We start from the raw sequence: 12607 nt of genomic DNA, 5'->3' as shown, positions 1-12607 counted from the left end.
GACCACTCGGCATCAGTGCTCAGCCCCGTCACAACCACTCTCATATCTGTCACCTCCATTTTCATGGCTCAGTTACAGGAGCTGACCACGCACCACACATGGTAACCCTGAAGAGGGTCGATCTCTTGGGGCTCTTCCCAGAGCCGATGGAAGTGTAGCTTACGTTGTTGGCTGTCAAGCTGAGTGCAAAGCCGATGCTCTGCACCTCCTCCAAGGTCGTCGCTGGCATACCTTCGGCGGTCTGTGTGAATTCCAGGGTCACTGCCATGACCTCAACCGCGGCCCATAACTCCAGGCACCACGAGCCACGAGGCAGAACAGGTAGGGGTCGTCGGTGTTCAGAGGCGAAACAGTATAGTTCCACTCTTCCAGTCCAAGCTCCAACTTGTGAGCGAATTGGAGGTGGAGAGTTTTGCTTGGCCATAAGAGAACTGGTAGCCCAGTATGGATGAGAGGCCAGCAGGGGGCACCTGCCAGTTTAACAATACAATGCCGACAGACTGTGAACACCGGAGCATCTGGAACTGTGGAGGAAACACACACAAAACTGTAAAATGCTAAAATAAAAATTAGAAAAATTAAAAATTAAATAAAAATAAAACATAAAACATAATGAAAAATGAACACTGCTACAGGAATAAACACTAAAAAATAATGGTACACTGATTTAAGCATTTATCAATATGATATCGATCTTTTTATATATATAGATAAACTGATTAATTATAGAGCAATATCAAGGTATCACTGTATTTTTGAGTTTATTGTAAACTGCAAGATGGATCACAGTGGAGTAAAAAGTAAATTAGTTAATTACAAGTTCCAAAAATTAAAGATTTTACAAAAATAAGAAACCTCCAGGGAACTCTTTAGGTACAACTAACTGTTGCATACATGCTGGTTTTGTTCTTATGAAAATGTCTTTGATACAAACTCCAGCTTCCTTGGAGGTGAAAGCTGCCACTGTCACAGAGTACCTCACGTTAGGCCACAGATCAGACAGACTCAGATCCTGAACACACATGCACATACAAACAAAGTACCCTGCATTAAGCCACAGATCAGACAGACTCAGATCCTGAACACACACTCACATATAAACACAGATTTTTCCCTTGCATGATGTAATATATAACATGACACAAGGAAAACTGAGAACAGTCACAATCATCATGCCATCTGAGAACTCCAAAAGCTTATAACAGTAATAATAAATAAACTCCAAGGACCTTCAAGACTATTAAAGATATTTTCATGATGGTGATAATAACTGTATATATTAAAAATACATTATCAAAGACATATTATGAGCACATAGTGATATAATGGAAAATGTTTCAGTAAATACACTCACATATTGAGTTGAATCATTTGGCAGCTAGTTAAATCAGGAAAAATATTATTAGAGATTGAAAAAATAGCTTTTGTGTCAATTAATAAAGACAAAGTATTTTATTTATATATTGCAACTTTATATATAACCTATTGTGTTTGTGTGTGTATGCATGTTTGTGTGCATAGGTGCGTGTTTATGTGAGCATGGGTGTGTATGTGTTTGTTGTGTGTGTGTGTGTGTGTGTGCTTGTGTACCTGAGAACCTCTCAGCAGGAGACCCTGGAGTTTCCACTGACACATATCTCATGTATGTCATCGTAACTCTGGATCTTTCCATGTGACAGATCAGCAACGGGAGGTTTCCATGACACTTTAGAGGTGATGGAGTTCAGGACCACTACATCAACATCCCGGAGTGGTGTTGCATGGGGCAGTATGGCATACAGGAAATGAGGTCACATCACACGTGTTCCCAGGTCATCAAGGAGAAGGTTGAGGAAAGCCGAGGTCCGCAAAGAGGTTAAAGTGCAAAAACCTTGCTTTCTCAAAAAAACCCACGCTAAGCAGACAAGAGGGAGGTGGAAAAACATGATCCCCTGTCCAACTGACAGCTATGGCAAATGAAAAAGAGGTTTAGGTTCATGTTGGGATTGGAAGGTTCAATTTCAGAAAGTTTTCTTACTTTTTTCCCAAAAATATAAACATGAATGATAGGAAGGAGAAAAGCATAAATGTACCGAAGTGAAAAATTTCAGTACACTGAAAAATTGGAGACTTAGTTCAGTGTAAATAAAACAATCAGCAGAGGATCACCAATCCATTAAAGTAAATACATAAGAGGTTAAATTTTTAGAAATACAACCAATGGAAGACAGAGGATTCAGGTTGTTTTTGATAGACATGAAGGATTTGGTTTAAATCCACTGCACTGGAGACCATCCTCCTCGGTGCAGACCAATAGCATCAGACACTCCGGTCCTGGCACTGCCTTTGTATGGGCAGCCACTGTGACAGAGTCCATATCTTCAAGCCCTCGATATGATAGCAGTCAGGTGGTATATTCGTTATTTGCTGCATCTGCTCCTTGTCTCGTTCTGTGGCAGTGTATCGGATGGAATATCCCGTTAGAATTTCATACTCTGCATATGTGGGGGTGGAGACCAGGTTATCAATAAGCTATTATAGGAGAGGCTTGTTCCTGTCACTTCCTGGGGAGGTGGGATCAACTCTGAATGGTCAGTTAGCAAGGTGGGCAGGCTTAATGTGTTTTGAGGCAGTTGTGGTTAGTTTAAGAGTGCGAGTGGGATGATGTCAGGACAAGAAATCAGATACAAAGACAAGAAAGGAAGGAAAAAAGAAAACAAATAATAAAATCGCTGACCACAAATGTGTATAATCTGACATGGGGCTTGAACAAGTTGGCGTAAGTTAAAATGGATTAAAATTCAAAAAATGGACATTTAACATTAATGTTCATCAAGACTATCAGTGGATTCATGTCTGTGCACACCAAACACAAAGACACAAACACATCCATTTAACATTAAACATCTTTATTTCTACCTCACTTCATCTCTTCCAATTTGACTCTTGCTAATGCTGTCTGCATATCTTTGTATTCATACTTAAATTCTCAGTGACAAATATAAATTATCTGGGGGCCATTTTCTTGTTACTCTCGCACTTACCATGGGAAACATGAATGGGCAAGCCATTAGCAAGACAGCAGCCTGCTTCAAACAGCACATCCAGATTACTGTCTGGAGGTCTTCTCAGAGAAATTTAGTCATACCTCTCCCATAACACTGAGAGTTCCTTTATCTCACCAGATAGCACTGGTGTTCATAACACTGAGGTTATGGCTTTGATTCCCAGGGAAGCCTACATATTGTGAGATAAATAATTCACTCTGGGTAAGATTATCTGCAAAATGTTGTAAAAGCAAACATCTGTCAGGACTTGACTATTTGTTTTGTTTTCCCTCCTCTAACTAACAACAAAAAGGGCTTAGTAAGTCATTACAGTTTAATTAGGTGTGCTCAAGAGGAACTCAGTGTCTCCGCATTAAGCATGGATAAAGCTCTAGCTTGCAGTCAGTCCAGCTGTGCTCCCAGCAGCTATTTCTGCACTGCAATAGAAAGTCCCACTGTCCCACTGTTCAGCTTTTAGTAAACCAGTGTAGCCTATCATGGTGCAAGGAAGAAAATGCTTTTTCCTTTTTAAACATATGAAAATATAAATATATATGAACCATGTTTTGGTATTACCAGTAATACTTTTCAAGTATTTATTTTATAACATTTCCTGCATCGGAAAAGGCTAATATTGCCATCTACTAAACAAAAAATAATTTGCAACAGCTTTATAAAAACAGGTGCCAATGATTTATACAAAGTATTAGAGCAACATTGGGTAAAGATGAGAAACTTAGTATAGTTGATCTTAGCTCAGATGGAAAGATCAGAAGCATTCTCAAAGACCACAGGGAGAGTTCAGATTTGTTGGACAGAATTTCAATTTCAAAATACTATATCAGCCAAGTATACAAAGGCACTTATCCAATATGATGTCCAGGAGCGTCAGAGTCAGGCACTGGGGACACTTACACTTATACTATACTTGCAAGTTATTTCTGCCAGTGGATGCAACCTTTTTCTGACCTAAAACTGATGTTTTATACTCATAAATAACATGTAGATTTTTTTAAATTAAGTTAAAATATTAATATGGTAGAGCAGATAGTGCCAGGTGCTAACAACCCAAAGCCAAGGTTCAATTCCAAGGGAATGCATATAATGTAACACTGATAATCATGCAAGCTTCTCTGAATAAAAGAACCTGCCTAATGCTGCAGACATAACTGGCCAACTTACTTTCTGATCAGTATTGTATTGGATTCAACTTGTGTGCAAGCACAAGTGCATATGCCCTGCGGGATCCCCGTACATACGTGTTTGCGGAGTCTGCACAGTGAGCTCCCCGGTGAAGGCGCCCACACCATGCTTGCTACGGGCCGCCAGCTGCATAACATAGGTGGAGAACGGCTTAAGGTTCTTCAGAAGGTAGCTGGAGCTCGGATCAAAGTAGACCTTCTGCAGGACATGGAGATTCTGTATTGGAGTGTGTGTATATATGTGGTATATATGAAATGTATGAAGCATATGAGCAGCCCATTTGCAAAATCACAACTCAGAATTGTTCTGAAGGCAGCTCTGACTTGAAGAAGAATGCATATAATTGGTTAACAGTCAGTGGATGGAGATTTTCAAATTCCATACGTTCACCACGCATTGGTCCCTCTGCAGTGACTGCCAGAAATGACTTTAAGAGCAACTGTCTAAGAATACGCTGCAGCAGTCAGTGGAACCAAAGTGGTTGTGCTCATACTTGAAGTCTAAACATTCCACTTATGTACAACAAAACCAAACTAAATCTTGTTATATTAGGATAAAATGGAGGCTAACCAACTCATACGCAAGCAGAAATCCCACTCTTATACCAGGAATGCACTGTTTCATGTTTATTCTTGCCTCAGAGACATTTATATATCATTCTGCAGCTTCCTCAGAACATTATCACCATGGCAACATTTACATGGCTGCATGTGCCAGTTGCAATTCTGCTATGGGGCACAAGCAACATTTTTTCCAGTGCCAACAAGTAAAAACCGAGCATTAGTTTAAAACAACAACAAAAAAACAAGAGCAACAAAAAGATGCCTTCTCACGGACACTGTACAAGATGATGAAGAGCACCAGCAAGCTTGCTAGCTTGTTGAGCTAGCCTTCTTAGTTTGCCTGCACAACACCTTGCAGGCTAACAAAAAATATTTGAGTAAAGCAGATTTACATTTATGGCAGTTAACTGACACTTTTATCGAAAGCGACTTATAATTATGACTGAGTACGTTTTGAGTAATGGAAGGTTAAGGGCCTTGTTCAGGGGCCAACAGTGGAAATCTGGCAGCAGCAGGGCTTGAACTGGCAACGTTCTGTTTACAAGTCAAGTACCTTACCAGGCTGTTTTCAAATAAACTAAAACTATATAAATAGGATTGATTTAAAAAATGACAAAACAAAAATTAGAATAGCATCCACCACATGTAGTGCACATAAAATGTAGCTAAGGAAGTGCATAGTTTTCTAAAGATAAGCCCACTGGTTATTTTGAATGACACTGGTTATGATCTGAACCAATTAGAGTCATTTTTACTCCAAGGCAGTGCTGCCTTCAGAACAGCTATGAGTTGTAATTTTGCAGATGAGTGTATGTACATCAAGCTTACCTGCTCTGCTTGGTCACCAAGCCGGAAGATGAGCTCGTATCCAGTGATAGTGTCAGTGCCACTGTGAGCTGGTGGGAGCCAGGAGAGCAGGATGCTTGTTTCGGACTTCACATCCACTTTCAGCTCAGTGGGCTGCGAAGGAACTGAAACAGTGACAGAGAAACAGTCCCACATACTGGCCTATAGCAAATAGTGCACAACGAATTTCATGTCTTTAGATAAAGTGCGACACATCAGTCCATCCTCTTACATACATACTAACCACAGTTCTCTTTGGCGACAGGACAGTAATTGAGTTTTTTTGTTGCCTTGGCAACAAATTATCACTCAGAATTTTAAATTACTGCAAGGTCAAACTGAAGAATGACAGCTTTAATTCAAGACCCTTTACATCTGTAAAGGGTGAACTGTATAGGAGTCATAGCCTCATTAATAAAAAATCCTATCACATCAGGAAGCCAAAAGTAGATAAGGCTCATCAGTGGTTTGTGTCTTGGGTAAAACCCTTTGGGAATGCTGCATCTTGCCCCTACCTACAAACAGCAGGGTGCGGGTCACTGATCAGCAAAACGGACAGTGCACACTGACATCAAGCACCAGCGGAGCAGACAGCGTCCCGCCAAGTAAACCAAAAGCAGATTGGTGGGACTCGGTGCCTGCTAGGCAAACACTGAACGTGCACAAGGATGGGACAGCCTGAGCAGAACAGGCGACTGAGACAGAGAAGCACATGCAGATCCACCCGACAACGGGACCGGCCCAGAGCTGCAATTGGTTCCACTGTGCTTGGGCTTCCTGATTGGGCACAATGCAAAGAGCACACCGTACACTAGCACCCACAGGGGTACCATTTCCTGCACTCCCCCAGCACAATGGACCAAGATACAGCAATTAGTGAAAAGGGAATCCTTTGGAAATTAAGGTGCCACTGGGGATATTTTGCAGGAATACTGACCTAGCAATCATTCCATGCCTCTTGAGCTTCCTGGATAGCCTCTTATATCTCAGTAATGCTCCTCTTTATGTTACTCTTCAATACTTCCATGTTCACTTATTGGATAGTTTTTGGTCTGTTCAAAAGTGCTTCTTTATAACTAAAAGCATTCTGATGTGGTCTGCTAAGTTTTGTTTTGCTTTTTGGGTCAACAAAAGTGTTATTGGATCACACTTAATCATTTTCATATGCTTCATTCCACTGTGTGTACTGGCTTTCTGTGAGTCCCTGAACAGTAAATAACATTTTTCTTCATTGCTGGGTACTTTCCCATTGCTGGTTGACATCAGCTTATCGGAACTCTGCTTGTTGCCAGATAACAGTCAAAACATTAGAGAAGAAGGGAATCAGCTTTCATCCTTGTAACACCACTTCTAAAAACATTTACTATTCTCTCGGAAATCACATGCTGTCTGCCTGGTTTTCACTTCAATCAATCCAAAAAATCCTCACAATACCCTAGATTGTTTCACTGTTTAGGTTTGGCCCTAAATTAGTGTTTCTAATTTTTTTAGTGCAAGGCCTTGTTTACTGTCACTGGCACATCCTTGGACCTTGAGTTGAGAGACAATAGCAGCCAACTACAACTGCTCTAGACTTCACATCTTCACATCAAACCTTTTGTTAGCGCTCTTAGGCTAAAACTAACAATCACTAACAATAAACAGTGAGTAGCCAACATGGCCAATTATTTATGGTCTCCTGAAATGAAGGGACAATGTATAAAAAAGAGGCTGTCAGTCGTATATAGAAATGTTCACCCCAAACAGATGTAAATACCTTTTAAATTCAAATCAGTAAACTCAAATGAAAGTAGAGTCATAGAGTCAACAACAGAAACCATAATTGTCCATTGGATGGCTGTGAAAATAATTACATTAGGGATTTTTTTTTCTGTCTGTGACAAAGATAAGAGAACTAAGATGCCAGAAAAAAGATGGAATAAAATCATGCAATGATTTTCTGTTGCTTTCTCTCTCTCTCTCTCGCACCCCCCCCCCCCCCCCCCCATGCATATACATGCGCACACACAAACACACACACACACACACACCTCCTGTTTTGGCAATAATGTGCAGGTCATTAGAGAGAGGTCCATCTCCAACAGCTGTGAAAGCCAGGACTCTAATGTAATAGGTTTTATTTGGCGTCATGTCTTGTATGGTCAAGAAATTTGCCCCACGAACAATTTCCTTTTCCCACTGGCTGACAGGCAGGGCTGAATCTGACGTGTAATACACCCTGTAGCCAACCACTTGCCCATTCGCCTCCTCTGGCTCCTCCCATTGCACCATCGCAGTGGAGATGCTAAGCATGCGACCCCTGACCCTACGTGGCGGCGAGCTAGGGGCTTGCTCGGCTGTCCGTGCCTCCACTGTGGGGCTTGGTGGTCCGCGCCCAATAGAGTTCACGGCTATCACCCGGAAGTGATAATGAGAGTAGGGGCTGAGGCCCCCTACGCTGTACCGCGTTGTTGCCACAAAGTCGATTTCCTTGAAGTGGTCGCGGGAGGAGGTGGGACGGTGCTGGATGATGTAATAGGAAATGGGAAGTGGGTTTCCGCTGTCCCACATCAAAGTTATACTGGTGGCAGAGCGCTCCATCACAACAGGGGCTCCTGGAGGGTTTGGGAGAGCTTGGGAGAGAGAACGAGAAAGAAAAAAATGCTTCTAAGAAAGTTTAAAAATATCACACTTAGAATCTGGCTGTTTACCCCAGACTTTACCAGAAGCCTCGATTACACTGTTTAAAAGCAGGAAAAGATCCAGAGGAATGCAACTCATACTCACTAATGAATTTAGACATCAAAATTCTGGCTAAACTTTTCTCTACTAGCTTGGAAAATGTTAATTAATTTCCTCTCATCAGACTGGATTTATGCAAGGCCATATTTAATTTCTGAATAACCATGAGCTTCTCGGTGTTATATACTCTCCCTCACCTTCTGACTTGCCTGAGGTTGTCATATCTCTTGATGCTGAGAAAGTGACTGGACAGAGTGGAGGTGACGTATATGTTTGCAGTCATGGGATACTTTGGATTTGGCCCAAGATTCACATCTTGGATCCAACTGCTATATACCTCACAAAGTAGCCACCAATGGGCTAAATTCAAATTTTTTCCCCCTCTCTAGAGCTTCTATGCAAGGGTGCCCTCTAAGCCAGAGTTGATTCAAATTGGCCATTGGACACATCAGTTTTCATGAAGACAAATAGCATGTTTCAATGTACATGTAGAAGATGAACACAGTATAGAGTGTCTCTGTATGCTGATGACTTAATCTTATTTATATCAGATCCATCTTCTTGTATATCTCTAGTCATTCAAATGCTAAAATATTGGGAGATTTCCTGGTTCTAAAGTAAACTTTAAAAAAAGTGTGTGGTTCCCTTTGAACAACACAGACAAATTTGATTCCAACTCTGTACTATCCATCTGGACATCTCTAACAGGATTTTAATACTTGGGGGTCAACATCATCAGATCATTTACACAAAAAAAACGTTAATCAAAAAATTTACATTTTTTTGGTTTCATTAGCAGGCCAAATAAATTGTATCAAAATTCTACCTAGATTCATGTATCTATCCCAAAGTTTTCCTGTTTTTTTGACAAAAACCGTCTTCTGCTCTCTAGACAAACAGCTATTGTCATTTATATGGGCAGGAAAGACGACCAGAATTCAGAAATGTCTGGAAGGCCTTTCCTTTCCCAACATTTTGTATTATTATTGGGTAGCCAACATAAACAAAAGTGTCCTCAGCTGAATTGGTGCACCTCTGAAGCAGATTCCTGTATTACGTCTTTACTCTCAACCTTAATTACTGCAAATTTATCTATATCCATTTCTAATTACATACCATGTCCAGTTGTTAGGTCTACTGTAAGAATATGGGTTCATTTTCAGCAGCATTTTTGCTTCGATAGATTTTGTAATTTAATCCCCATCTGTGATAGTCACTTGGTTACTCCTGCAAAATTGGATCAAACCTTCAGCGTCTGGCAAACAAAGGGCACTGTGAGATTTGAGGATCTGTACAGTAAATGGACTCTTTGCTTCTTTTACTGATCTTTCAGTGAAGTTTCAATTACCACCCTCATCTTTTACCTTTACCTTCAGGTCAGCAATTTCGTATGCATTCACTCTCCTAATTTCCTTTGTTATCTAAACATATCTGTGAAGAAATTCTTGAATTGACAATGCCTAGTAAGAGTCTGATCTTGAGAGTTTATAACATGATTACTACTACTAACTGTGTATGGATGGACCAAATATTAAATGCATGGAGTGCAGATCTGGGGGTAGACACACCAGACACACTCTTGGAATCTGACTCAGTGCTATTGCTACATAATCAATACATCATCAAGACATCACCTTCCTGTGCTCGACTTCATCTTATCCAGTTCAATGTTCTCCACCATATTCATTACTGCAAGACTAAATTTGCAAAAATTTACATCAGGGCAGATGACTTTTGGGATTTAATTTGCTGTTGTACTGCTAAAGCTGATCTTTGGACCTGCCCAAATTATTTATCTTAAGCTCTTCCTTAAACTGGAGAAAATGTAAATTTTTCTCTAAACAATCATCTGGAAAATGTTATAAAACATGGGACCCTATGATGTATTTTGAATAGCAAAAGAGCCTCCCTTTCATGTAAAACTACCCTTCTGTTAGCCATACTCCAGTACCTCAACCACTGTCTGACTGTTGGAGAAGTTGACCTGTTGTATTTAAGTGCCATTATATAAGATTTTTTGTTGTTGTTGATCTTTTTTACTTTTGGCTGTTGCTATTATTTTCTTAGTATTTTCTGTCTGTGTAGATGCAAGTCAACTGGGAAAACTGTGGGAACCATTCAGTTCTACCTATTAAAAAAACACACCTTCTCTCTCAGTTCCTACCACCCTCCAGTGTTCATCTTACCAATCACTGTACAAACCCCTCATCTGTTTTCCACCTATTTAAACCCCTCCTTGTCCTCTCTTCTTTATGAATGCTGAGCATTTCCCCCCGTGTTTGCTTCAGTCCTATTGCCATGTTTGTTTCTGGTTTTCGGCTAGTCTTTGGATTCCACAGAGTCTGTCTGCAGTTAAATTGTGTTAACAGTGTCATCCATGGCAAACGATTTGGTATACTACAGTGTATTTATTAACACATAACAACCTAAGCATTTATCTTACCTTTCACAGTGATCTGTGCAACACTTTCGATAACCCCAAGAGTGGACATGGCTACGCAAGTGTAGTTGGCGGACTGACGGACGTCTGAGAGCTCTAGCACATTCTTCCCGATTGGCATGTCCTCCTCTGGGGTCAGATCCTCTGTTCCCAGCATCCACTTCACATATGGCATAGGCACACCCACTGCCTGACATGTGATGTTGACTCCACCCCCGGGCATAATCTCATAATCCATCGGCTGGACTGAGAACCGTGGTGGGACACGTCGCACTGTTGATGCAATGATTCATAATTATTTATTCATTGTATTCACACTGAACTGGTTATACGTGAGTGCCATATTGTTTATTGTTCTTGTCTAGTATGAATAATTATGAAAAAGTAGAAGTTATATGTTCATACATAAAATGGCTCCTCCTACTACTAATTCAGAAACACTTTGCAGGCACAGTTGATGAAGGACCTCCGTCTGTTTCTCTGGAAACTGTACTTTATTACAATTCTGAATATCTCTACAACTCTTACTACAGTACAGTGCAGTTACTCAGCTAGAATCTTCTTCAAATTTATATATAGCTACACTACACACACACACACACACACACACACACACACACACAAAATAGTACTACTGGACTGATTACACTTCCTGCCTGCAAGAAAGTTGGAACTATTCGCAGTGATTTAGAGTCAACTTCTCTGGAAGTATCAAAAGGTCTAAAATTTGTACCTTCAAGGTCAGTCATTAATGAATTTAAGCCCATTACAGACAAAAAAAATAGTTTTGCTGGCACTTAAGACTACATGCTTGTTTTAATAAAAATGGCCAGGATACTCTATACACACATCATGACACCAGTGGAAACCTCAACCTATCTAAATATAACAGCCAATTTTTCCTGTATACCTCCTACAAGGGAATTAGAAGTGCTTGATTTTTATATTAATACCTGTGAAAGAGAAATTATACATTTCATAAAATCTTCCTAAGACTTAATCTACCAAATGAAGAATACTATGCGCTAATACATTAAAAAAGTGACATTGTTATTAAGACAGCTGATAAGGATGAAGCTGTTGTCATTCGGAGAAATGACCTTTACAAGAAGTAAGCAATCAAGCAGCTTTCTGATACTAGTTTTTATAGTCAGAACAGCTCAGACATCACTCCACAGTTACAGTCTTCCATTAAATCCACTATTAATCATGTCATTTCACCAGGTAGATAAGCCTCTCATCCTCTCTCTAAAATTCATAAGGAAAATAATCCTGGACAATCAAAATTATCCTAATATCCTACAGACGAGACAAAAACAACAAAGACATACTCATCAAGTGTGAGATACATGATACATGATACAATATCTGTTTGCATTGACAGTTGTTGCTATTGCAATGAAATTAGGAAACTCAAAGAAAAATTACTCATCTGCACTAGGGAACTTTAGAACCCCATGGAATTAATGTTATGATTTAAACATCTGCTTTTTCATATAAAAAATGGTTCCTCCCACTTCTAATTCAGAAGCTCTTTGTTTGCGACCTCTGTTTAAAATGTTCTGTTTCTCTGTGTACCTCACTACAATTGTGAAGTGTGTGTGTGTGTGTGTGTGTGTGTGATTAAACTTGTCAGGGTGAAATGCTTACCATCTCTAAGTTCTGAAGAGAGGAAGTGGAGGATATGAAAAGGGAAACAAAATGCAACAGCAAAGTTAAAAAGAGAAAGGGAGAATTATATATATATATATATATATATATATATATATATATATATATATATATATATATATATACACACACACACA

General features: G+C 39.9%; 2 protein-coding genes across 19 annotated transcripts in view; both read right to left on the bottom strand.

Annotated features, from left to right (window-relative positions):
- The window catches only part of ptprdb (protein tyrosine phosphatase receptor type Db), a 63883-nt gene that overhangs the window by 19345 nt on the left and 31931 nt on the right, over window positions 1-12607 (bottom strand). For 10 of the 18 annotated variants that reach the window (XM_081714339.1, XM_081714340.1, XM_081714338.1 and 7 more), the window contains 5 exons: window positions 12450-12461; window positions 10803-11072; window positions 7669-8250; window positions 5621-5763; window positions 4286-4445 (listed from right to left, as the gene is read on the bottom strand). In XM_081714339.1, coding sequence (XP_081570465.1) covers window positions 4286-4445; window positions 5621-5763; window positions 7669-8250; window positions 10803-11072; window positions 12450-12461 — 1167 coding nt within the window. The remainder of the gene's footprint in view (window positions 1-4285; window positions 4446-5620; window positions 5764-7668; window positions 8251-10802; window positions 11073-12449; window positions 12462-12607) is intronic. The other 8 variants (XM_081714353.1, XM_081714342.1, XM_081714354.1 and 5 more) reach the window with 2 other exon arrangements.
- On the bottom strand, window positions 69-2213 carry LOC145657946 (uncharacterized). The gene is made up of 5 exons (XM_081714827.1): window positions 1591-2213; window positions 1355-1378; window positions 935-1012; window positions 386-524; window positions 69-271 (listed from the first exon to the last, which is right to left on the bottom strand). Exons 1-5 carry the CDS (start codon window positions 1633-1635, stop codon window positions 69-71), a joined length of 489 nt encoding a protein of 162 aa, XP_081570953.1. The 5' UTR covers window positions 1636-2213.

The sequence above is a fragment of the Electrophorus electricus genome, chromosome 5 (genome assembly GCF_041902795.1).
Source record: "Electrophorus electricus isolate QZ-2024a chromosome 5, ASM4190279v1, whole genome shotgun sequence".
Classification (NCBI taxonomy): domain Eukaryota; kingdom Metazoa; phylum Chordata; class Actinopteri; order Gymnotiformes; family Gymnotidae; genus Electrophorus; species Electrophorus electricus.
Note: the sequence above shows the minus strand (reverse complement) of the source record. Positions and strands in the feature narration are given on the sequence as shown.

Excerpts from the sequence above, each read along its gene's own strand:
- LOC145657946 (XM_081714827.1), bottom strand. The coding sequence starts at position 1,635 with ATGTGTCAGTGGAAACTCCAGGGTCTCCTGCTGAGAGGTTCTCAG. Across the intron at positions 525-934 it reads TCACCTCCAAGGAAGCTGGA|TTCCAGATGCTCCGGTGTTC; the intron begins GTTTGTATCAAA and ends TTTCCTCCACAG. Across the intron at positions 272-385 it reads CACCTCCAATTCGCTCACAA|GTCATGGCAGTGACCCTGGA; the intron begins GTTGGAGCTTGG and ends GCCGCGGTTGAG.